This window comes from Pseudoliparis swirei, chromosome 2 (assembly GCF_029220125.1).
Source record: "Pseudoliparis swirei isolate HS2019 ecotype Mariana Trench chromosome 2, NWPU_hadal_v1, whole genome shotgun sequence".
NCBI lineage: Eukaryota > Metazoa > Chordata > Actinopteri > Perciformes > Liparidae > Pseudoliparis > Pseudoliparis swirei.
The window spans coordinates 6878555-6903205 of record NC_079389.1 but is presented as its reverse complement, the minus strand read 5'-3'; the positions used below and the strand labels follow the sequence as shown (position 1 = coordinate 6903205).

The following is a 24651-nucleotide window of genomic DNA, read 5'->3' as shown; positions in this document are numbered from 1 at the left end:
AAATGGATTTAGGTTATAATATTAGAGAAATCCTCTTATGTACAATATTTCTACAATCAAATAAACAATAATCAACTAGAAAGAGAGTTATTCAATAATATGTCTGGGAGTAGTTTATACAGTGTTTCAGTTACACCGGCCCTTTAAGAGGGCGGCCATGATGCTGATGTGGCCCACCTGAATATGAGTTTGACGCCCCTGCTTTACAGCATAAACGTCTCTTTTGAATTCATGGAATGCATAGTTAATCTCACTACTGTACAGAGCTTTATATAGTTTATATACTTGTATTCCGTCTGTATATTTAATATTGCTATTGCATTTTAATATTGCTGTTGTATTTTCTTAATGTACAAATTTATCTGCCGGGTTGATGACTCCGAAAATGAGATCATGTTTTTATCAAATATTAAATTCAGCGTGGAGACACTGGTACAGCTGTCTATTTATAAAGCATGTGTAGTTCTTTGTTTCTTATTTACGTGATTTTGTATATATTATATTTTAATGTTTTGTACTATCTGAACCTTGAGTCTGAAACTGTTTTTTTAAACTTTTGAAATTTGAATTGTATTACTGCTCACTTCTGTGCACCTTCTGCTGTAATCCTGAAATTTCCCCACTGAGGGACTAATAAATTAATATCTAATCTATCTAATCTAATCCATGGAATTGATCAGTTTCATAAACAAGCTATGATGTCACACAGCATTTCCTTCCTGAAGCAGGTCTATAGAACGCCATATCCAGCGCCATATGTTTGGCGTGGGCTGTGAATGTAAACATGACAGAGAGCAACGGGAGATCTCTGAACAGACGCCCCGAGGGGAGGAAAGCAGCATTGCAGCGCGGTGGTAACGCTGCACTGACAAGGGCCTCCCGTTGCCAAGGAAACCACAGAGGTTATTGACATCATTTCCAGAGAGTTCCCAGAAATCCCACGTATACATAATTGTTTTCCCTTTGGTGCTTCTGCGTCGGAGCGACTGGCACCTGCCTCCAGACGCTCTCCCCGTCATCTACGTGAACACGAGGTGGCGGTGGATCGGGAGTCGAGGTCTGTTTCTGTTGCACTTCTTGACACAATTACCGTTCACCCCAATGAGTACACTACCTCAGAGTCTATGTGTACATGTGCACGAGGAAAAAATTAATGTCTCGGTCCGTTTGACCTCATCAGCGATACAGAGCTTTGTTAATTGCCACGTTAATGAGCTTTACCATCGTGTCTGTTGAGCTCTTGACGCAACACAACTCTGCATGGGGGGGGGGGGGGGGATCGAAGCTTTCTCAGGAAAAAGAGTCGACTCCTCCCCTTCTTGTACACAGCGTTGATGTTGGCCTTCCAGTTCAGTCGGCTGTCGATGGAGACGCCCAGGTACTGGTCCTCCTCCACCATGTCCACGTCCACTCCCAGGACACTCAGAGGTGGAGGAGCTGTCGCCTTCCTCCTGAAGTCCACCACCATCTCTCTGGTCTTGGCCACGTTCAGCCGAAGGTGATTCTCATCGGCCCACTTTACAAAGTGTTGGTCGGGGTCGTAATGTGCAATGATCACTTGTATTGGCCACAGCTGGACACAGCAGACTCGATGCCCCCTGATAACACTGATACAACCAAAGCCTTTGCAACCACTCGAGTGTGTATGTGGTGTCGTTCCTGGTCACCTGGGGAACCCTAGTCCAGGGTTCATTATCCTATCCTAGTCTACACTAAATTGGCTCTAAAGCAGCTGATTGTTCCACTGAGTTCATTGTTTACTGCCATAAAGTTCATCACGGCACAAAAGCATCAACCAAAGTGCTGAAAACACAGAGCTGGAAGATAATAATCTGTAACTGCTCGTGACCCTTTTCATAATGTACACAGCCTTGATCCACTGCTTTTCTAACATACCGTGCGGCTTTGTGAGTGTCATTTGTTTCGTGTGTGTGCAAGATCCCCGGCTTGTGTGTGTTTATGTCTAATCTGGTGCTTGGAAGGTGATGCAATGTGATGGATGTGTCTGGAGAGACAGACCTCAAAGTAGTCAATTTAAAATGTAGACAGTGTTGAGATGTTATTGATTTCCACACTCTTAACGCACAGGACACGGAAGTCTGTGCTATCGCGAGCAATATGGGTGAAGCGGTGATGAGGAACCAGCGGTGGGGTCAGAGAGGGGGATGATAGAGAAATTGGATGGGGGGGGGGGGGGGGGGGAGAGGATAAGATGGGGCAATTGTAGGAGGATCATGAGGTAAAAGATGGGACATTATGGGGCTTTGAAATGGTCAGAACAGAGCCTCCATCTTGTGCAGCTTGATTTCTGTTACAAGCGTATATCCCCAACACGCCGGCCATCACAGAGCCGGTGAAGGCTCACGGCGAAGGGAGCAACCCTTCCACCCCGGGCCTTTTCTTCGTGGCATCGACCCGACCGCAGCGAGCCGCGTCTGCAGGCCGTTCGTGCGTCAACAAACCCACACGGCCGACAACCCGGCGCTCAATAGCGGTGGGAATGGCGTTTACTCCTGATGGGCCCGCTGCTTTCATGCTGCTCTCTCTTTGTCACACACACACATGTAGAAACTAGAATGGGCACTCGGTAGAGCGCATACCTTCGCATATCACAAGATTGGGCATTGAATTATGAACATTTTGGCATTAGTTGCATGCCAATTGGACAAAAATGTATCGTACTATGGTAAAAAAAAGAGTTTGACCTTTCCATGACATTGACCTTTGACCCGATTGATCCCAAAATCTAATCAAATGGTCCCTGGATAATAACCAATCATCCCACCAAATTTCAGGCGATTCAAGAAAATGTTGACCTGTTCATGACCTTTGACCTTGACCTTTGACCCGATCGATCCCAAAATCTAGTCAACTGGTCCCCGGATAATAAACAATCATCCCACCAAATTTCATGCGATTCGGTTCAATACTTTTTGAGTTCTGCGAAAGACTTTGACCTGTTCATGACCTTTGACCTTTGACCCGATCGATCCCAAAATCTAATCAACTGGTCCCCGGATAATAAACAATCATCCCACCAAATTTCATGCGATTCGGTTCAATACTTTTTGAGATTTGCGAATAACACGCATACAAATAAATAAATAAATAAATGGCGATCAAAACATAACCTTCCGGCATTTTCAATGCGAAGGTAACAAGGACAAGCAGTCCCGTATGTCAGTGTATCGCGCGGTGAGTTCGTTAAGGTGGTTAAGCGCGAGCATATGATCAATATCTTGTTGTGTTCTCCTCACTGCGCATGCCCACGCTGTCGGGCCACACCGCTCCGTGCTCCAGAGGAACAATATTTGCCCACTGATAAACACATGTCAGAATGCAGTGAAGATAGACCTGCAGGTAGCCCTCGGGGAGGGATGGAGGCCAAAGAGAAGCAGGAGGAGCTGAGGGTGGAGAGCAGAGGTGTGTGTGTGTGACCACAGTTAGTGCTGTCCATGGGAGGCTTGGAAGGGGACGAGTGTTTGATTCAGGGCTCGGTGTTTCATCAGCAGGCAGGTTGGTCCAAGTGACCCCCCGGCCACCAACCCTGTCTCACTGACGAGTCACATGACCAGAGTGGGGCCTTGACATTTCTAGTGGTGAGGGTGAAATAAGAAACAACTGTCGCCTCCTCCTCCTCCGGTGGTGGTGGTGGTTCAAGGGTAAAAACAAAAGTAGTGTAAGTGACGCAAAGTCATTGCAGACTGTGGACAAAGGTTGTTTTCAATACACAAGTGTAAATATGATTTGAGAGATGTTTGTAAGTTTACTGTACAAAAGGCTGAAAAAGGGATTAAAAGAAGATGTATTTCTGTTGTAGGAGTCCAATTATGGAACAATTTTAAAATGGGTCAACTCATTTTTAGTTTTCAAAAGGATTATTTCTAAAACAATTTGAGGGTTATAAGTGTGATTGAAACTAATGTATATGGAAGATGTATGTATATACATACAGTCAGGCCCATAAATATTTGAACATTGACACCATTTTCATCATATTGGCTCTGTACACCACCACAATGGGTTTTAAATGAAACAATAATGATGTGTTTTAAGAGCAGACGTTCAGCTTTAATTTGAGGGTCTTTTCATCACATCAGGTGAACGGTGAAGGAGTTACAACACATTGTATATGTGGACCCTCCTTTTTGAGGGATAAAAAGTCATTGGACAAACTAACATAATCATCAATGGAATTGTCAATTTTAATAATTGGTTGCCAATCCTTTGCAGTCGAGTACAGCCTGAAGTCAGGAACCAGAGACATCACCAGCCGCTGGGTTTCATCCCTGGTGATGCTCTCCAGGCCTCGACTGCCACTGTCTGCACTTCCTGATGCTTCTTGGGGCATTGTCCCTTCAGTTTGGTCTTCAGCACGTGAAATGCAGCTCAATTGGATTCAGGTCAGGTGATCGACTTGGCCATCGCAGAACATTACACTTCTTTGCCTTAAAAAGCTCTCTGGTTGCTTTCGCACTATGCAAAAGATCTGGACAACTGTGGTGGATGACAACAGTTGTCCAGATCCAGAACTCTCTCCAGGAGGTAGTCTGTGTCAAAGTCAACCATCAAGAAAGGAATAAATACAGAGGGGTCACCACAAGATGTAAACCATTGGTGAGCCTCAACAACAGGAAGACCAGATTAGAGTTAGCCAAAAAACATCTAAAAGAGCTGTTCAGTTGTGGAACAACATCCATACACAAATATATACATACACATATATATGGCATATTTGTGAATATATATATATGTATATGTGCCAGCTCTCTTGTGGAGCTGGCACATCAGCGGCTCCTCTGACAGATTCTCATTAGTGAGCGATATACACAAAACAAGCTTGTACAGAACAACTTGCACCCAATGAATCCAGCATGCCTCCAAACATGTCCTGTAGTTATTAGTAGCGTACATACAGTATTTAGACTTGCTGAGCTCGTCTCGTACACACAGATGCGCTCATATTAGCAACTGTACATTCGTCTGTTGCAGAGAAAAGCCACAGGTGTAAATATCTGGTATAATGAATCATGTGGGTTTATTTAAAGTTTAAGAACTGATTATTGTAGTATCCCAGGTTGTTTACATCTGACACAGGAAGTAGTTTTATGGGAAATGAAGTTCACATTTATCTTTTCTTTTACTCTAACAAACACATTCCTTTAATGCATACCTCTGGTGTATCACTGATCTTGTAACAGCTCAGAACGAACCCTGTGCACACCTGGGGCCGGATGAGTCCACACCCTCCGGGAGAAGATGTTGGCTGTGACACGCACTGCAGATAAAGTTCAAACTCCCACACTTCCAGTGACTACAGCTCAGGACCAACATTCCTCAGCTACTCTAGCAGATGATTCATGTGGGAAGGCACCGTTGCTCCAGCTGACATGACTTGTGCTTGTCTTGACCTGATTCCAAACATAAACCACCGCGGGTTAGTAAATAAGTGGAAGATGCCAGGAGCCTCCTCATCCTGCGACATGTCACTTCACACCGACTGCTTTTATTGGGCCCTGCAAACATATTCAACTTCATAACTCCATTGAAGAGAAGCATATTTTCCCACTTTGTTCTAGTAATAGTCTGGAAATGGAATCCAAAGCCTGAAGAAATGAAGCAGAATAATCAGAGTTGTTGTATCATGTTAATACATCTTTCTCATATGAGAGAAAAGATTCAGCCAAGTATAGAATTTCTAGCTGAAAGTGCAACTGACCACATACGATTTAAAAAAGATGTCATGTGTTATGCTTAAAGTCTGAAGTTTCCATTCGTTTATTTGAATGCTGACTTTTCCAAGTTAAACATGCAATATTTCCACGGTAGGAAAGCTATGAATTACGGGCATTGACACAACTGTGCTTTATTGCTGTACAGGTACAGTACTTATAAAATATTGGGAACATAATCATGAAATATCACATACAATCTTTTTTTCTTTCCACAAACACGTATGTATGCCGGTTAAAATATACTGCATGTCATGTAAAGAAAGACGACAATTTAAAAACAACAACAACAACAACACTATGAAAGGCAGTCCCTGTTCAGGTGCTGAAATATTGTGTCTCCAAACAACTAAACATGGACTGGGGACAGTAAAATGGCCAATCTGTACTGGCTGTAGCACCAGAGAGCTGATCTCAGAGCAGCGCTTTAGATTCCTGACTCCAGTGACGGGCAGTAATCCGCCTCCAGAGTCAAGTTAGCTTACAACAGACAGATACGTCAGGGGATCGGAGGTGATGGAGCCGACGTGTGCGCGGATCGGAAGCAGCTCTTCACGTTAGCCTTTTAGATCTTTTCATCATGAGCACATTATAATCATGTGGCCGTGCTGGGTAAACACACCGATGTGCTTTAGGAGACGATAGATACATTCATCTCCTCATGACTTCAGTAAACGTGGCAACACACGGATCCATAATGCACACGACTCAGCAGGACCAATGGAGCAACAGAGAGGCTGTGCCTCCTCTCTCATTGGCCAGGTGGAGGAGCTGACCTTGGCTCCTTTCCGTTTTGCTTGATCACAGAAACATTTGAATCCTCGTGTGAATGAGCCCCAAAAAAAATGAAAATGTTGGCCATAGTTCTGCATTGCAGTGCTGCACGACTCATGCAACCCCACCCGCAGCACAAGGCGGAGCAAATCAATGCTTTATCAAAAAAATGTTGCATCCTTATTAAATAGCATTAAAAAAAAAACTGCATACATAACTTCTGAAGACAATAATCACATGAAGGAGCCAGGTCCGCCGGTTAGAGACAGCCGCATGTTCCATTAATAAGTTACACAGGGTTTCAGGCAGTGAGCGAACACTTTGCATTCATACATTCAGCCAATCACAACGCAGCTCGGCTGAGTCGCCATCTCTTGTGAAATCAGCGATCTTCTCCGATTCCTCTTGAATATTGGCGCGCCGACGGCAGCCGGGATGGATCCCGTGACGGGGCCGCTAACTCGTACGGCTGAATCAATCGGACACATTGTGGGTGATCAGTGGGAATGAGAAATCAATCGGCGCTATTGATACTTTGTGGCTCTAACAATCCAAAGCGATCTTCACAGATCAAACGACTCGCTGAGACACACCCAGTCCATTAAGAAGTCAACACAACACCACGTAAACATTGTGCAATAAAACATCCATATACAATGAAAACATCTGCATTGCATCATAGGAGCAGAACCACGGGGTCAGCAGGGAGTAAAACAACCAATCATGAATAGAGTATAAAGAATCTCATAACCACAAACAACCATTCTGAAGAAGAAAAAAAAAAGATATTCACATTCTAAAATAAACCTTTTCTCGTTACCGGAGTCATTGCATCTAACCCAAGACATTCTTAAATCTCAGTTTCACCATCATAGACAGTATTATCTCATCCTCGTCTTCCAATTCAATCCCTGTGCTTCGCCGCGAGAGTAAAAGCCAGAACATACAACACTTGTCACTATTTACAAAGCGGTTACCATGGAGACACCCGTAGAGCCGGTTTGATCCATTAGGAAGGTGGTGGGGGCAAGGTCAAAGACCAGGTGGGGGGGGGGGAAGGGTCCGCTCGTTTCAGGGTCAAGGGAGTGAAAGCAGATGAAGGGAGGCCCCACGTCTGTACAATAACAGAGCTCGGCACGACGTCCGGAACAACACGAGCACACGGAACAGTCCAGGTGTCGACACCAGGGGAGTCAAGTCGTTACCTTTCACGCGTAGACTTGGTTTTTCCCTCTTTTCGCCATGTTCTTCAGATCCGGAAGCAGAGCCGACACTGAAGCACGGCAACAGCTGGGATTTGGTCGTTTATGTCAGTCTGTACATGTCAATAAATGGGGACTGCTCGTATCGGTCCGATTGCATAACTATACTTGCTGTCTAGACGCATCTTTAACGAGGAGTGTCACTTTGGCACAGAGTGTCACGCCCACAGCGTACACCTGTCAGCTACGTGGTTTACCGTCACACCTTAAACCAAAGCAGGATCGTGTTTTTTGTGTCAGTTTTCTAGTAAAGGTTAGCGCAGTCGGTTGCATTTTAGCTGCAGGTTGTTATTCCTCAAAGGCTGGTGGTAACAAATGGGGAAGAGAAGTGCACCATGGGATATTACTGAGGTTACCCTGACCCCTGGTTGCTCGTTGCCGGGGCCGCGGTAGCACTTCCAAACACGAGCTCAGGGAGCGCTGTACCTGAAAGGGTCCCGTATCCAAGCCCGTCCACTGGAGGAGCACGAAGGCGTCGTTCGACATGTAAACTACAGAGACGCCTGAGACTCGGTGGCACACACACACACACACACACACACTCATGGGAATATACACCAGGATGGCATGTCCAGTATAATCAGCACCATATTCTGGAGTGGAACTCCTGTGTGCAGCAGAACAACATGAGAGAGACTATATCACACATATGGCCTCAGAAGAACTGGAAATAAATAAGCTGACTGTCTCTTTTTGTGAATGACATCTGTAATCACAGAAATAGCACCTCGCGGACCTCTACCGTGTCGGACTTCCACAGTTCTTCCATAGACACACCCACATCAGTGTCACAGAGAGCTGGTCTTATACCACAGAGGGGGGGAATCCTCCACAGTCGAGGTCAAGAGGCGCAGGAGGCAGGACCCGGTGCCCAGGGACGAGGCTCACTTTGGGGCTTGGAGCTTCGACCTCGCCCCTGGGCATTGAGGTCACATGGTCCACTTTTTTTTAAAGAGCAGGGCCAATACATGCGAGGGCACCACGCAACCTCCGTCATGGAGAGGCCTTCCTGTTGTTCCAGAGCAGCGTGGGGGGCAGGGTCGGGGTCTGAGGAGGACGGCGCTCCCCGTCGCCCCGCCCCTCACACTGCGATCGCCGCCATCGCAGAAGCTCCCCGAGGGCGGCGCTCTCGTCCCGGTTGGACAGACGTAACCGCTGGAACACCTGGAGAGGAGAGGAAAAAAAACCTCAGCGTGTTTACACTCGGATACATTTCTCCAGAATGGATCGACGTGCGCAGGACGGAAAGCTGGAATGACCGGGCCGTGATTGGAGGACGAAGGGGAGTGCAAATGACAAGCAGTGGTTTTATATAATGAAGGGAAAAAAAGTATCTCACTGTCAATGCAAAAGCCTCCTAACTCGGACGACGGTATTTCAAATACCTTCACGTGTCCATTGAAGATGACCACCGACTGAGCAAGAACAACCTGCTGTGTGTTGTCTGGGCCACCAACTTGAAATGGGCAGTGATCACCGGGCTCTCCTCTCAAAGTACGACACCGAGCGGAATCTGGAGCCGTCGCCAGTCGATACAGAGGGAAGCAGAGTGTGTGTGTGTGTGTGTGTGTGTGTGGTGGGGATCCCTTCTCTGACTGACTGCTCTGACACACATTTCCATATTCTGACTCTGGACCCTCTGGAAATCACCTCAAAGAAGGCCGTGTGATTTAAGGGACTCTTGTGCAAGTGGCTCCGGTTCTCGGGGTGGAATGCCCAAAGGTGCACACAACGTCATCATTCTGTGGACAGATCATCATCAGTCAGCATGTAAAGTAATCCAACAGGGATTCTAATCTGCCTCAGTCTGCATAGCAACAACAGGACCCGAAGGACCAAGACCAGATTCATGTAATGCTGTGAACGGGCTGATAATTGTTCCTTCATGCTTCATGAAGGTTGGCACTCCTTCACTTTATATTATTTTCACTGTCAAGAAATGAAAAACATTGCCATAGCAATCAGCACCAAGCCCATTGGTTCCGACTGAAGACGCTCATGAACATACAGGACTGTCTCAGAAAATTAGAATATTGTGATAAAGTTCTTTATTTTTCTTAAATAAAAAAAAAAAAAAAAAATCATGCATTGGATTCATTACAAACAAACTGAAATGAAATATTGCTTTTTATTTTTTTAATATTGCTGATTATATGGCTTAGCTTAAGAAAATAAAAAAAAAATATCTCAAAAAATGAATATTTCCTCAGACCAAGTAAAAAAAGATTTTATACAGCAAAACAAAATCAAACATTTGAATTGCCATAGCAATCAGCACCAAGCCCATTGGTTCCTACTGAAGACGCTCATGAACATATAGACTGAGTCAAAACAAACTACAGTGACCATGTCCATCATTTAAAAACAATGCTCTATGACTCAGGAACAGGCTGCATTGTATCCTATACATTGTTGGTAGAAGTTATGCTTTTTTTTAAATGAAGTTTTATTTCTAGAAATATATCACCAGACCTATCTTACAACATTCTCATAAAACTCGGCGGTGTGATATCGGCTTGGCATGACCACGTGCACATATCTGGACAAGCTGTGAGTGTCCACATGCACTCAAACACACATTGGCTGCCAGCACACGCACGATACTCAGCGCCCTAATTCATAATTTACACCTCCCTGTCAGGCTATTCTGTGCTCTGGCGCCAGCAGGAACACCAGCTACTGGAACAGTAGACAAGGAGGAACACCATGTCCTTCTGCAACACACACACACACACACACGCTTTGCGGCCTTAATGCCTGACTACATTCAGGAGATAATTGTAATACTCGTCTTTGGAGTGTCACAGTAAGATGGGATTGCTCTCTTCTGGCAAGTACGTGGGCACTTGAACATCACTTACGTGTGGCTGTTGAACGTCTCATTCCAAAACCACGGCCAATAATATGCTGACAGAACAACGTCTTGGACCCGGGCAGCAAGGATTTGCCCTCATGCAGCCGTGTAAGCTTTCGTCAAGGCCAGTCTAGTTCTTCCAAACCCAACATTTTAAAAACCATGTCTTAATGGATGTGGTTTCCTTCAGTGTTGCCTTAAAGAAGGGATTCATTGTATGCAGCACTGATCATTACAGAGCAACGGGCGGCAGGAGAGGGACCGCTTAGAGGTCAAGATATCGATGGCCATTGATGACCTCTGCTCTTTCCTGGAAATGTCACGATGGGTTAGGTGACGTGGGGATTTCAGAGAAGCTACTCTGGCACACGAACGCTTCAACTCTGCCAAACCTGGGCGAGTCGTGGTGTGACACCATTGCTCCGTCTTTGTCTGGCCTTCTCCTCCCTAGTGACGTTATTCACGTTGCAGTCCTTCTTCCACTTTGAAAGTGATTCCCTCTGCCAAGAAAAAACCTGCCCAATCCTTTAGTTGGCAGACACTCCACCTATTCTTTAGACGCCTAGTCTAGACTGCTGTTGACTACCAACTACAGGAACCAAAACAAGCCAGTCCATTCATTCCTAATGGAGTTGTCCACCCCCCTCTTCTTCCTTCATCCTTTCCTTTTCATTTATCCCATTAGATCCGCTAATCCTATATCAACACGGTCTGGAATGCAGCCAATTGAAAAGGCATTCCGGGTCACAGAGCTGTTCCCATCTCCTGAATGACCTCATGGTAATGAACCTGTTCCAGACAACACACCAGATTATCTGAAGTGAGGAACCATGATACAAGTTACAACAGCGAGTAACACACACACACATGTACAGATGTGTTCTTACAGAGAGACATGAGGAAGACTTCTGAAGGTATACAACGCTTAGTGAGCAGGAACAAAGAACAATGATCAACACTGATCAGCTGTCGTCGTTAGGAATGCACAACATATAAAAAAAGAAATTCTCACAATATCCAATAAACTGCGATTCCGAGGATCATTTAGAACACAAGCAATTAGACTTAAATGTCGAAATTTCATTTTCAAAACTTTTATTTCTTGCATTTTTGCAACCTTGCGGTAAGATGCTGACTGTCCTGTTGCCGTCTCAAAAGAAAAACAGATTGAATAAAAGCAATAAAGAATATGGGAGACATTTGCTGCATCAAACTGATGTCTTCAAACTGAAGAATTATTGTCAGCGTCACAGTAGATTAGAGTTCAAATACATGAAACCACACGTAAGCACTTGTAGTTACCAGATGAACCATCCACATCCTATACCTGATAAGGCTGGTGCAATTTTAATATCAGTGCCAATGTAATAATATCCCAAAGAAGTGCACTGTTCTATGGATATGCCGACTGATCATGTGCACCCCATCCTCTCACACGAGAACCCTGTGCATAGAGGAACCGACGAGGACATCTTCTCAAAAAGCGTCTCACTGAACAATAAAGATGGCTGCAAATGAAAAGGAACAATGATGAGCAGGCATGCAGAGGGATGCCCGTCGAGCTCGCTGCGGTGCGGCAGTTTGCTGATGGGAAAAGCGGGGGAAAGCAGCAGCGTCACAGATTCTGGGAGCAGACCTGATGAACTGATTCCAGACCAGTGTTTAAAGGACACAGTAGACAAGGGGAGCGGGAGAAGCTGAGAAGCAGTGGTTTTCAAGAGTTGGCCCCCATTTTCAGAAGATTTTAACCAACAATTTTGATCATTCCCTGCCTTACAAAGAGAAAGGTCACCCTCTTACCTGTATTGCTACTCATTAATCTGGTTGTTTTGATCCGTACAGGTGGCATTGTTGCGAGCACTTTTATGTGAACTAGTTTCAACTGGAATAAATTAAAGAGGACCACAGTCTCCGTTATCCATGAGGCAGGAGGGTCAATCCTTCATACTAAAAAGAGACATTTGGGTATTTCTATAAACTCAGACACAACTTCTGAGCCTCTTTTGCAAGTTACTTTCATGATCATTGGGTCTTTGAAAAACACTGCTCTTAAGGGCGGAGAACCGCGAGGAACAGCATACACTCACCACGTCCCTACATGTGAACAGGTCTTCCAGTGAACCCCCCCGTCCCCCCTCGCTGTTTTAGAGGGCTGCCCCCGCACCGAACGGAGAAAAGTTGAGATGACCCCTCTGGAAGATAAAGGAGGGAGTGAGAGTAACAGCCAAGCTCATTAGAATCAAAAGGGAGAGAGGGAGAGAAAAGTCAGTCATTTCCATACAGCCACATATTCGGAGTAAAAAACTGGGAACATTGGACGAATACATTCGCAGCACAAATGTGCTTCAGACTTTTTTGGCAGCCTCAAGCAAACCGAGTTCACCTCCACTGTTGGGAGAGCCTGAGCTCGTGAAGTGGGTACATTGTGTGCCCTCCACATCTCTAGTGGCAGTATCTTATAAATGTCCTGAGCTTCTCTGGAGGTGGGACACCGTGTGCTCTCTTCATTATTGTGCTTCAGGCACCGCCGAGTGATACTAAATCCTCGACTGAAGCAGTCGGTGATGAATCAGATTTTATGTGGCGAAACGTGACGAAATGGGAGGAAACAGCTGGATCACAGGAAGACAGGATGCAGCGACGCAGAATATTTACAGAGCGTTTACGTTGTGACCGGCGTTATGCAAGACGTTTGACCTAGTCTGTAACCTGCATTCATTTGACTTCCAGGGGAAAGTGGTGGAGAAGCCGTGCAGTAAAGGCTCCGACGGTAGAAGCTGTAGACCGAGTGTTGTTGGGACAGCTGACGTCTTAAAGAAATCTAAATTTCCTGTTGCAGTGTGCGGCTTTGCCGCTGAGCCTGTGGACATGATCTTAGCAGAGTGGAAGTTTGAGTATATGTGAGTGAATGTCAGCAGCCACATTTCTAGTATAATCTGTTAGGTTGTAATAGTTTATTTTGATTCTGTAGTCTTGAGCTTTAAATTAATACATATAGAAAGATATTATAATTTGAAATATTAGGGAGAATATTGATATTGCTATTAATGTGTTATGAAGCATAGGGGTCCTGTTTACTCTATGCAAATGGCAAGAATTAATGTATGTTGCATGAGAGTGACTGAGTAAGTATTTCAGAATCGTCAAAGTCGGTTAAAGCCCGTGAAGTGACTTTAATGCGGCCAATAACAGACAGGACTTTTATTGTGAAAAGACTTGTCTAGTGACTTGACCGGAAGTGACGCTTTGACCTGGGGTTCATGACATTTGACCCCTCCATTTTCATAGCGGGACTTTGAGCCAACAGGAAGGTGTTAGAGGATGGACTAACCCTTTGAGAGTGAGCGATTGGCTGATTTTGCGACTAATACTCTGAACTGGAGAAATATCTCTTTCGTCTTGACTCGGGTCCTTCGAGCTGGTTCCCGAGGAGCCCGGATCACCACGAAACACACGATCGTGAGCCTTGATTGTTTGTTTACACTTCTTGCCATTAAATGTTGGTCACGCGCATCCGGAGCCAGATTTCCATCATCTGCAAAATGCCCAGTTTCAGTTACTCTTATAAATCTAAAGTTGTTTCGTCCACATCTTTTATGTTTTAGAAACACATTTGGAGCAGATTGAGGATGGCAGCAGATTGTGATGGAGCCGGATAGTGAAGCAGTCAGATCCAGTGTACATCAGGATATGGCATCATCTCTGGTGGTACCAAATCAAGCTATACATCCTAGACTGAATTATTTGCTGACGAAGCTAATTCTTCAGGGTGGGTATATACCCTAATGATGGATTCATATCAAAAAAAAGAAGCCAGAAAGCATAGAATCAAGAGAATATGAAGCTGGCCTTTGTTCATAAGAATCAATCCTGTTGAATGTGTTGAGGGTAGAGCTCAGGATGGTCCTCATGAGCTGTGTCCCTGAAGAGCTGCTATGTGAGTCACTGCGATCCAGCTGGTGAGCCCCTCTATGTTTACATCTATAGATTACGAAGGCTTTCTAAAATACATGCACTTATCAGTTCGTGGTGATAAATGATGGTTTTAAAAGGTTATTTTGCCTCTGATAAATCTCAAGGTGTGTGTTTCTGCATGAGAGCTTGTGTGTGAACTTGTGTGCAAGACATTTAATTCAATCCGGTAACCGTACACCCGTCAACACAGCCGGAGAAAGATCGAATGTCACGAGGTAGACGTGTTGTCAAAGGAGGCCACTTTCCTGTGCACTCCAAATGTCGACCAACCCACAACTAAACAGACTTCATCTCGCGGTGTTGTTATTGTCAGTGTGCGTTTGAGCTGTGAAGTGCCCGTTTCTATGCGTTTACCTGAGTATGATGGCTGTCCATGTGTCTGTGCAGAGAGGTGGAGGTGGATGAGTTTGACTTGATGCGACTCTCATCCTCCAGCGACCCTGAACACACAAAATAAAAAGCAATATTACACAGCAGCAAATAAAACGTGACGGGCGCCATGTCCCTCGGTCCGTGTGTGGGAGGACGTGCAAACACAAGCCGGGGTTGGAAAGGCGTTTCTCAGCCGGGTGGAAATGTCAGGGAAAGAACATCGACCACTTCTGCTGCTGGACGCACGGGGTGCTCCATGATGACACCTGTGCTGTTCTTTCCTTATCCATCACATTGTGTCATTATGTTATGCAATTCTTCTCCTCCGCTTCTCCAGTGACTGCGCGGTGCTATTATTGCAAGCGTCTCTAAGTGTCGATGCAATTATGTTGCGACACGGGCAACCGGAGAGTCAACAGCCACCATCACACATCTCTCTGTACGGAGATTCAACGTGATCAATATCCATGTAAATGAGCAACACGCGGGGTCGTTACCGTTGGAGATCTGGTTGCCGTTCTCAGCGGGGGCGGGGCTTGAGGAGTGAGGGTGTGTGTGGTTGTTGGCATTCTTGTCCTGGAGCTGCAGCGATGGCGAAGTGGGGGCGGAGCCACAATCTTCCCTCCTTGGCAGATTGATGTTGGAATTGAACCCTGGGAAAAATAGTCAAAAGGAGAATACAATACATGTCAATACATGGTATACAGACATCGGATAAAGTTTAGATTAAATCATGCATCGTATTGGAGGGGGATAACAAAATGCAACAGCACAGGGAGTCCGTCGTGTTTTAAATTAGTTTCATTGCAAACCATTACAATGTTGGTAGTATATGACGCGTGTTGATTTCCCATATCTTCGCACCACTTACTCCTCCGATCCCGTCAAGCCTTTAAAAAAATGATTCATCTGCTCCGCCTGTCAGGAAGGTGACTCCACACGACCTGCTGCTGCTCCTCAGGGCTCACGCGCTGTGACACCGCATGAGTCAAAGACTGGGGCTACATATGTGCATAGAAGTGTGAATGGGAATTCGTCAGCTGCGGCTCCACACTGAGAATGTGTGCCTCCTGGTCCCCCGCGCTCACAAAACACCTAAATATAACCGCAGCAAACTTTACCATCGGTCCCACGGGGGGAGGGGTGTGTTTCTGCACCAAAGGCCAGGTAGAGGGGGGTTCCATGCGAGCACTGCATGCTTATGACGAGTCACGGTGAGGATTTGGATGTGTACAATAAAGACTATAATGAGGGAAAAGTTTGACTTTTATCCAATTTAGGCAGATTTCTATATGTTGCTGTCGAGGCATGGGGGGGGGGGGTCGACAGTCATTTCCTGGAGCCCGGAGACAACCTTCCCCAGGCATTCCTGTGGTTATCTCATTCCCTGAGGATGAGGTGTGAAAGGCAGCTGCTCTTCACAGAGATGTCTGGGATAGCAACTGTAACCCTCGGCCACTCCCACAGCGTCAGGTATCACACCAACGGCCGAAAGGGCGCGGAAGTAGGCCGTCCCGTTAAGCCGATCGGCATCCCTCTGGCTCGGATCTAAAGGGACCGCCACGCTTTGCACACCAGTGCCTGGTTCACCTGTCACACACACTGTTTCCATGACGCCAGGGTCTGGCGCTGACGAACGGTGACGAGCACGATGTCTCTCGACTCGAGGCACCGGAGTTCAGCTTCCCGCTCCTTGAACTTCTCAAGTGAATAGATGTATGACACACACAACACTGTCTTTATATATTAAGCCGATCCAGTCATATGAGATTCCAGCAAAATGTCGGATTATTGACACCGACACTTTCACTAGATAGTCATTTTGAAACTGTTCAGGGTGTCCCGTTCACTGCTGCTGGGCAGTGACAGCGCTTTCAGTAGAACATGAATGAGCTGTTAAATATTTGATACCCATCCTCATCATTCGACTGCTCATGTATTATTAACCCCGCCGCAACGAAATACACTCGGAGGAAACAGAGCCAGACAAAAACACAGCGGGACAACAGTTTGTACCTTCTCTCATTTAGCTGGAGAATCAATGCCACATTGACTCCTAAAAAAGGCACCACAAAGTAATCTCTCCACGTGTGTGTGTGTGTGTGTCTCCTCCCTTTTCATTGGCTAAGTGACACATATGCGTGGCCTCTCTCTGCAAAGGCCAACCTGTGCATCAGTGTCAGGGCCCGCATGTCGCGCATCGAGCCACATAGCAAACACAACTGGATCTTCCTCAGAGTGCAGCGTGATGCTAAACGGCCAACGCGGCCAGCTCATTAAGGAACACGTTAGAAGGCAGCTGCGGCGGCCAAAGGGCACGGCGCCGGAGACGGGAACAAATGGGTCGCCTCAAATGGGCTAACAAGGGGGGCTACAACACCGAGATCAATGGGAGGAGCTTCTAAATGTAGAGAAGGGAGATTTATGAGAACGGCTGCTGCCTCCATCTCACCTCCTGCCCACTCAACAGAGTGTGTGCGTGTGTGTAAATGTGCACGTGCACACACAGACGCAAATTGACCATTGAGCCATGATGCATTTCCTCTGCTAGTGATTTAGATGTGTGCGAGAGTATTGGTGTGTGTGTGTGTGTGAACATTACTGACAAACCTCCATCTCGCATCTTGCGCCCGGAGTTGGACTTCCGCAGCAGGCTGCGCCCGGAGCTGAACAGGGTGTTGAGCTCGTCCAGGGGGCTGGTCAGGGACCTGCCATTGGCTGGATTGAACAGCAGGGGAGAGGAGGAGCACGAGTGTGCCCTCCGGGGCTCAGGGCGGGACATCTTCACGGGGGAGTAGGGAGGTGGCTTCCCGAGCGGCTCCACACTCGTCCTGTGAGAGGATGAGGTTTTGGGGGGGTCCGAGCTGCTCCCCGTCACAGATGCTGCCCGGGTCAGAGCCAGGAAGTTAGCCTCAGGTGGGAAGGGGAAGTATGAGGGAGGTCTGTAGGGGGGAGGTGGGGCATTGGGGGGAGGAGGTGGAGGGGTGAGAGGAGGCGGAGCCTTATTCTCTGGCATGAGCACAGTGAGGCTGGGGGAGGAGTCGGCCCTCTGGCGGGCGTACTGCGGGGACAGAGGGCTGTCGGGGCCGGTGGCAAAGTTCAGGTTGGTCTCAAACACAGGCAGCTTCTTCACCTCCAGCGGGGTGAGGGGCGACTCGTCGGATGCAGGAGAGCAGGTGACGGGGGAGGGGGGGAACACCAGGAGAGGTGGCCGGTGGGGAAGCAAGTTGGGGAAGGGAGCCGGGATGTCACAGCCGCTGTTGAACGTGCTCTGAGAGTGAGCGATGTCCAGGGCGGCGGTCAGCCCCGCCGCCGTCCGTTTGGCGTCCCCGCTTTGAGCGTGAAACGCCCCGAATCCCACCAGGCCCAAGCCCAGCGCCTCCAATTTGGCTGCCTTGCTCACCACAGTGGCAGGCATTGCACCATCCTCGTACGGGAAATATTTCATCTCCTCATAGACGGCCTCCGAGTCAGCCGGCTCCGGACTGTCGGGGGGCTCCTGGAGACTTCGAGCCCGCGCCTGGGAGCCCAGCATCTCGATGTACACGTCCTCTTCATCCCGGCCCTGGTAGAGGCTCAGTCCCAACCCTCGGGGAGCGTCCACAGAGGCCGCCTTCTTCAGCAGACCGGCGAACCCTCCAAATCCACCGGCACGCGACAGCATGGCGAGCTTCACGTCGGCGGGACGCAGCTGGTGGAAGTGAGGGGACACGGCGTTGATCTCCTCGTACGAGCCGCTCAGCTTAGTGTTGGGACTGCGCTTCGGTTTGGGGGGTGGCACCTTCCTCGTGGTTGTGTAGTCGTCGCTGTGGGGGCGGGGTTTGGACAGCGCTGAGGACATTATGAAAAGGGAAGCAATTGAATCCAGAGAAAGTCGAGGCATCATCTGCTGCACGTTTTTAAAGACCAAGTAGAGGCGATTTACCTTCAGGGTCTGTGGGGGACAGCTGGGATTTGGGAGGGCTTCCAGCCGGCGAACCACACCCCTCTGGAGTGGGGCACTCTTTGGCCGCCATCGTCAACCCGGCACTAACTACTTCATAAGATGCACTCAGACGAGTGTTGGGGTCCCTCTTTGGTTTGGGCGGAGGTTGCTTCCGGGGAGAGGAAAGACATCCCCCCCCTGCTGCGTCCTCATTGGTATGAGCGACCTGCTGCAGGGCTGGTTTGATGGATATAGCGCCAAAGGAATGGACCATGTTCTCCATGGCGAGGGGGATGGGCACGGAGCTGGACCGATAGTGGCGACTCTTCCCGCTTTTCTCCACAACCCTACAAATTGGAAGAAGAACATAATTTATATTCGAGTGGTAGAACCAGAACAAAATATTTTACAGTTAAAAAAAATTATTTCCATCACTTGGAATTTTAGTCATGATAAAAAAGGTACATGCACAACCTTTTTCCCCCCCGCCCCGAATAGTTTTCTGATCCAGATTGAGTTAACGATGTCATTTAGACCATCAGCATGCTCAAACTCAGTGCAGGCCGGCCTCAACTGTCACGCCACAAATATGAGCTAAGGAGGCCAATTGGAGGATAAAGACAAAAGAGATTATGCTTTTAAATCTAATCTCCCTCCAGTGATAACATCAAGTTCGATATTTCTTCGGCTAATCTGTATGTGCGATCTGTTGGCTCCAGGATTGTAGGCAGAGGGGCGGGGGGGGCAGCATGTGTGTAGATGAGAGGGGGGGGGGGGGGGAGGTATTTTCAAAACCTGCAGAGAAATGAGGTGGGTTTGGGTGAATATTATCCGCTCTACAATGACTCCACTCCCAGTCCGGCTGCTGGAGCCTCCCTCTGCTCCCGTCTATTGTCCCAGCAGCATCTGCTCCACGCACAAGGACACATCATGCGTGTGTATGCGTCTCCTCATCTTTTTGGATGCATTGCCTAATCCTGACGTTAGACTTCACTAAACCATATTAAAAGGGCTTGTTGTGTCTCAACTTGTGTTAAGCATTAAAATGTTGTTTTCCACTTTTACAGGCAGGTTTAAGTTGACGTTCGCGAGAAGCAAAACAATTGTATGTGTCATTTAAAAAGTGTTGACACATATTTTGTCAAGAAATATTGAGACATTAGCATATTATTAACCAGTGGTTGTCAGGCTGAGAAGAAAGTCAAAATTAGTAACGATCGACACAAATATTAATGCTTCCTATGTGGAGAGAAAACATGCTATTAAAATAATAAATGTATTAATTATGCAGTGTGCCATAGAGGACACACAATATATCACATGCATGCAGGCTGATCAGGGCTGAAATGCATAAGTCATATTTCAGGTATTACCATACTCGTCATTTTTCAAAAGGTTGTTCATTTAGAAACCCGGAATAGTTTCTTATTACTTTCTGTTGAACACTTTGTGATTCAGCCCTCTAGTGTTATGCTCTTTGTTCCAGGCATGGTGTGTTATATTAGGATGAGGTCAGGATAACACAATAAGTGCATCACAATACAATCTGATAACGTTGCGCATTATCTGACGATCACAAAAGGTACAATTAAAAGCCGATAGTGCAAAAGGACACAATCATGAATGGCGATAACACTCAAAAAAACACACCAAACAAATGATTCCATTTTGCATTAGTATGAAGTAATCAGCAGACTGGTGGAAGTCTATCATCCAAATAACTGGTGAACTTTTAAGTAAAATTAGTATTTTGCAAGAACGGGGACAAAACATCAGAAATACAAATGGGAAATAAAAAACAAAACTGCTCATCGATATTGCTCTCGCACCTTTACCTTCAGATCTGAAGGATTGGGAACTCAGAAGGTATTTGCTAATTTACCTCCTGACAGGCGGATCCTCCTCCTTGCCCACCGGCTCGGGCCTCTCACCAAGTGGTGGGCTGTTGCTAAGGGTGTTGAGAAGGCTGTTGCCATGGCAGCGCAGGCGGTCGCTCTCTCTCGCGATGTCGGATGCATTCTGGATAACCAACTGGTCGTAGGTTCGCAGCCCCATGTCTTCCGCCCCCTGCAGGAGCCGCTGCACACTGCGCTCCTCTGTCTGCCGCGACGGCAGCCGATGACGAACGCGCTGTCGGGCCAGCCAGCCTCGCGCCACTGAGGAGACGTGAGGAAGATGAGGAGGAGGAGTCAGGGGAAGACACACACTTAGACGTAAAGGAGGAACATCGGATGTTACATTACCCTTCTGGCAGGTGATGATCTTTTTATGAAGCTGGTAGCAGCGGTCGTTGAGCTGGTCTGCCTGCCAGTACTTTAGAAAAACCTTGCTGCTGCCCATCTACACACACAACAAGACAAGTAATCACTGTTGTATTCTACACCGCCATCATCATCACTTTCTGGGAGTCCAGCTGTCTTCTTTTGAGGATTTGAGAAGAGCGTGGTTCGCTAGCTGAGGGAACGGGAGAGCAGTGATGGAGCAATGATGGATGACAATGAGTGGGTGTGGATTGTGGGCAGGGGATGGGGTTTGCTTGAGGACGGCATTAACTTCCTGGATTTAGAGGGCGTCCCAGGTCACTGGATACCAGGTGCACAGAACTGTGTGTGTGTGTGTGTGTGGGGGGGGGGGGGGCCTTCAGACACTATGCATTCCAACGCATGTTACGTGAATGAGTGGTTTGTGTGTGTGTGTGCCAAGCAGAAACTGCATGAAAAGGTGTCTGCGCAGCATCGTGGAGGAGTGTGTATGCGCGTGTGAGGCGGGAGCTAACATGACCGGTGGGGTCACGCACTCAGACACAACAGCAGTGTGGCAGACAGGACAGAGAAGGGGGGTGCAGGGGTCAGAGGGGTGTGTGAGGAGAATGACGATGAGGTGGGACAGCTGGAGCGAGTCGTCAAAGATTCCATGGGATCTTTCAAATGGAGGGTCAGAGATTAAGTTATTTGGCAAATCTTTTGTTATTGCTAGAGACAGAAAAAGAGGCAAGACACACACACACACACACACACACACCTGCCATCCCTGGAGTTTGGACTGTTGCAGAACTGAGCGACATCTCTCTTCTGGTGACAACTTCTTCTCGTCTCCCAAAGTCAGGACCACGATGTCTTTATATCTGTGACACACAAACAGAAGAGACATCAGAGCTGAAATGCTAAAAGTAAAAACGGAGACGGGACATGGCAACACCTCCTCTCTTCATAAACAATGGGTGAAAGGGTCAGTGGGGTCATACCGCAGACCAGCCAAACAGCATCTGTTTCTATTGGTGTTGCCCCAGGCAACTGTTGCCATGAAGGGGTCAGCTGGATGGACACGGTGGTTTGTTTGTGGGGCTGAAAGGGAGAGCGATTAAGAGAACTGTTGACTCTCCTGATAACTGCAGACGTTTGAACTTGTAAAAAGTTTTTATCAGCACATTCTGGATGTGTAGACATGAATGTTTGAGTCAGGGTGACTAAAGCTGCCTTATGAAGTGAATTAAACATCTAAATGCCTGCACCACAAGTCAAAATATAAAAAAAGTGACATGAAAACAAAACATTCCCCCTGCATAAGCAGCTACTTCCCAAGTGCCCCTTTGAGGCCTGCTCCACCTCCTCCAGGACGAGTCAGCAGCCACACGGGTCCAACTGGAAAGAAGGAGACTCCTCCCTGATTTGAATGTCTTCCAGGCTTTTTCCTCACAAGATGAGGTCATTTCAAATAAATAATCCATTTATTAGTCTATGTAAATGAAAAAAAGAAAGAAATCTAATGTATTTGCTTCCATGTGTTTCTATGTTCCTGCTTTAATCCTTAGTGTTTATGAGTAAATGTCGTTCCCCAGGCCGAACACCCACGTGTCGTCCTCTTGGTTCACCTTTACGTCTCCAGGTCTCCACCGGTGACGGTATTTAACGTCACATCGCTCTGAATACTATGCACAATGAATACGACACAAGCTGCTTCAAATGATGAATCATACATAAAGTCTGCGATAGAGTACTGCCGTATAACATAATGCATCTCCTGCTGCTTTACTGATAATATACACTGTGCGCTGACACCAGGACCATTTCTGAATGAAATAGGAAATATCAGCCAAGTAAATAAACAGAAAACGGCAAACTCGATTGCACAGTGGCCCTGGGCAGTCGGCCCTGCTGTTATCAATGAGATGCAGAGCGAGCTGATGATGTCACATACGAGGAAAATATAAGCAGATGGTCTGGAAGCATAAACCACTTGTGTTGTCAATAGTGACTAAGTAAGTGCACGTGAATGTGGGATGTGTTTGACTTGTGGGAGTGGGGTCCGCCTGAACTCTGCCTAACCCTCTCGGTGTGTGTATATAATACACGTCCTGCAGACGGCACACACTGATCCCCGCGGGCCATGAAGCACAAAAGGAAGTCTGTAAGCTCGTGACCTCCCCGATGAGGATATGAAAACCCTCGACGGGTCTCTACTTTTACAAGACCCCGGGGGGCTTCATCTGGTGTCAAAGAAGTGAAATAACCCCTTTGATAAGAGTTTAAGTGGAGGGAGACGGGGCGTTGAGGTGGCTCTTAGTGACCAACAGGCCATCGGCGTGCTGGGAGTGAGCGTTACAAAAGGTGGTCAAAGCAATGCAGCTTGAATTTAAACTGCTCACTTCCTCCCTGAAGCGGCTCCTTCCTGTCAGACAGATGTGTTGCCACACTCACGTCGGCTTTGTTTACTCCGTGCTCAGTCAGGTAACTCAATAAACCTGCAAATGTGTGTGCTTATCCATCAGTGTGTGTGTATGGGGGGAGGGGGGGGGACATGAAACTGCCCATCTAGAAATCATGACCCGTGGGCTTTGGAGCTGCATCTGTGACATGCCCCGTGAATACTGATGCCTCCTTCTCATCCACTTTGTACGGATGAAGATGTGAGGAAAGAAACGAGGTTCAAGTGGCAGCATTTGACCTTAAACATGGGCACAAAATAAATCCTGCCACAAAACACATGGTGTGTCATAAAAAATTAATTTAAAAAAACAACAGTGAAATAGATTATCATAAATCACTCGGGTTAGCAGGACAATAATGTAATTCGCTTCAGGCGGCCGCTATGACTTGGTGAACAGGCCCGCGTGGTTCCAGTGGACAAGTGTGTGTTTGTGTTGACGAGTATAAAAGCAACCTCAAGATTAACAGCTGAATTATTGTCCTGCCAGTTTGAGTAGTCGAGGGATAAGAACTATGACGAATGAAATTGGAGGGGAAAAGAAAGTATGAAAATAAATAAATAGGAAATGGCGGTTCAGAAGAAGGAGCTTGTGGAGAAAGAGCTCTTTGAAGACACCAGGGCAGTCCGCCCCCACGCAGCAGCAGCTCTCCCTCCTTGGCCGAGGCCGTGTTCATTCATCGGCCACGTCAGTGTTGAACCCGGTGGAAGAAACAGATATGAATGGCGCTCGGGCTCGGCTGACTGGTGTCTTTGTGAGTGGCAGCCACTCGCATCGAGCACGGCATCGATGGATAAACACCGGAACGGGGACACACGTCAGACAAAGGCACACTCAAAAGGTCCATTTGTGTGAACACAAAACACACACACACGCAATACGCACACAAACCAGCGCTGGGCAGGGACGCATGGCTGAATATAGGAAGTGGGATTACAATTTCAAATCTAGTTTCAAATCCCAGTAACGTGCTACGTGAATATTTAGCTTGTTTGCCATTAAACCAAAAGGTGCATTTTTTTTGGAAATAACTTAAATCCTATCTTAAACAT

At 47.0% G+C, this 24651-nt stretch overlaps 1 protein-coding gene across 1 annotated transcript in view; it reads right to left on the bottom strand.

The window, feature by feature from the left end:
* Nucleotides 1-5762: 5762 nt before the first annotated feature.
* Nucleotides 5763-24651, bottom strand: part of myo16 (myosin XVI) — a 69608-nt gene continuing 50719 nt past the window's right edge. The window contains exons 28-35 of the mRNA XM_056433362.1: nt 21916-22018; nt 21138-21234; nt 20777-21050; nt 18895-19241; nt 17580-18800; nt 15467-15622; nt 14952-15037; nt 5763-8932 (exon numbers count right to left, since the gene is read on the bottom strand). Coding sequence (XP_056289337.1) covers nt 8762-8932; nt 14952-15037; nt 15467-15622; nt 17580-18800; nt 18895-19241; nt 20777-21050; nt 21138-21234; nt 21916-22018 — 2455 coding nt within the window. The 3' untranslated portion in view covers nt 5763-8761. The remainder of the gene's footprint in view (nt 8933-14951; nt 15038-15466; nt 15623-17579; nt 18801-18894; nt 19242-20776; nt 21051-21137; nt 21235-21915; nt 22019-24651) is intronic.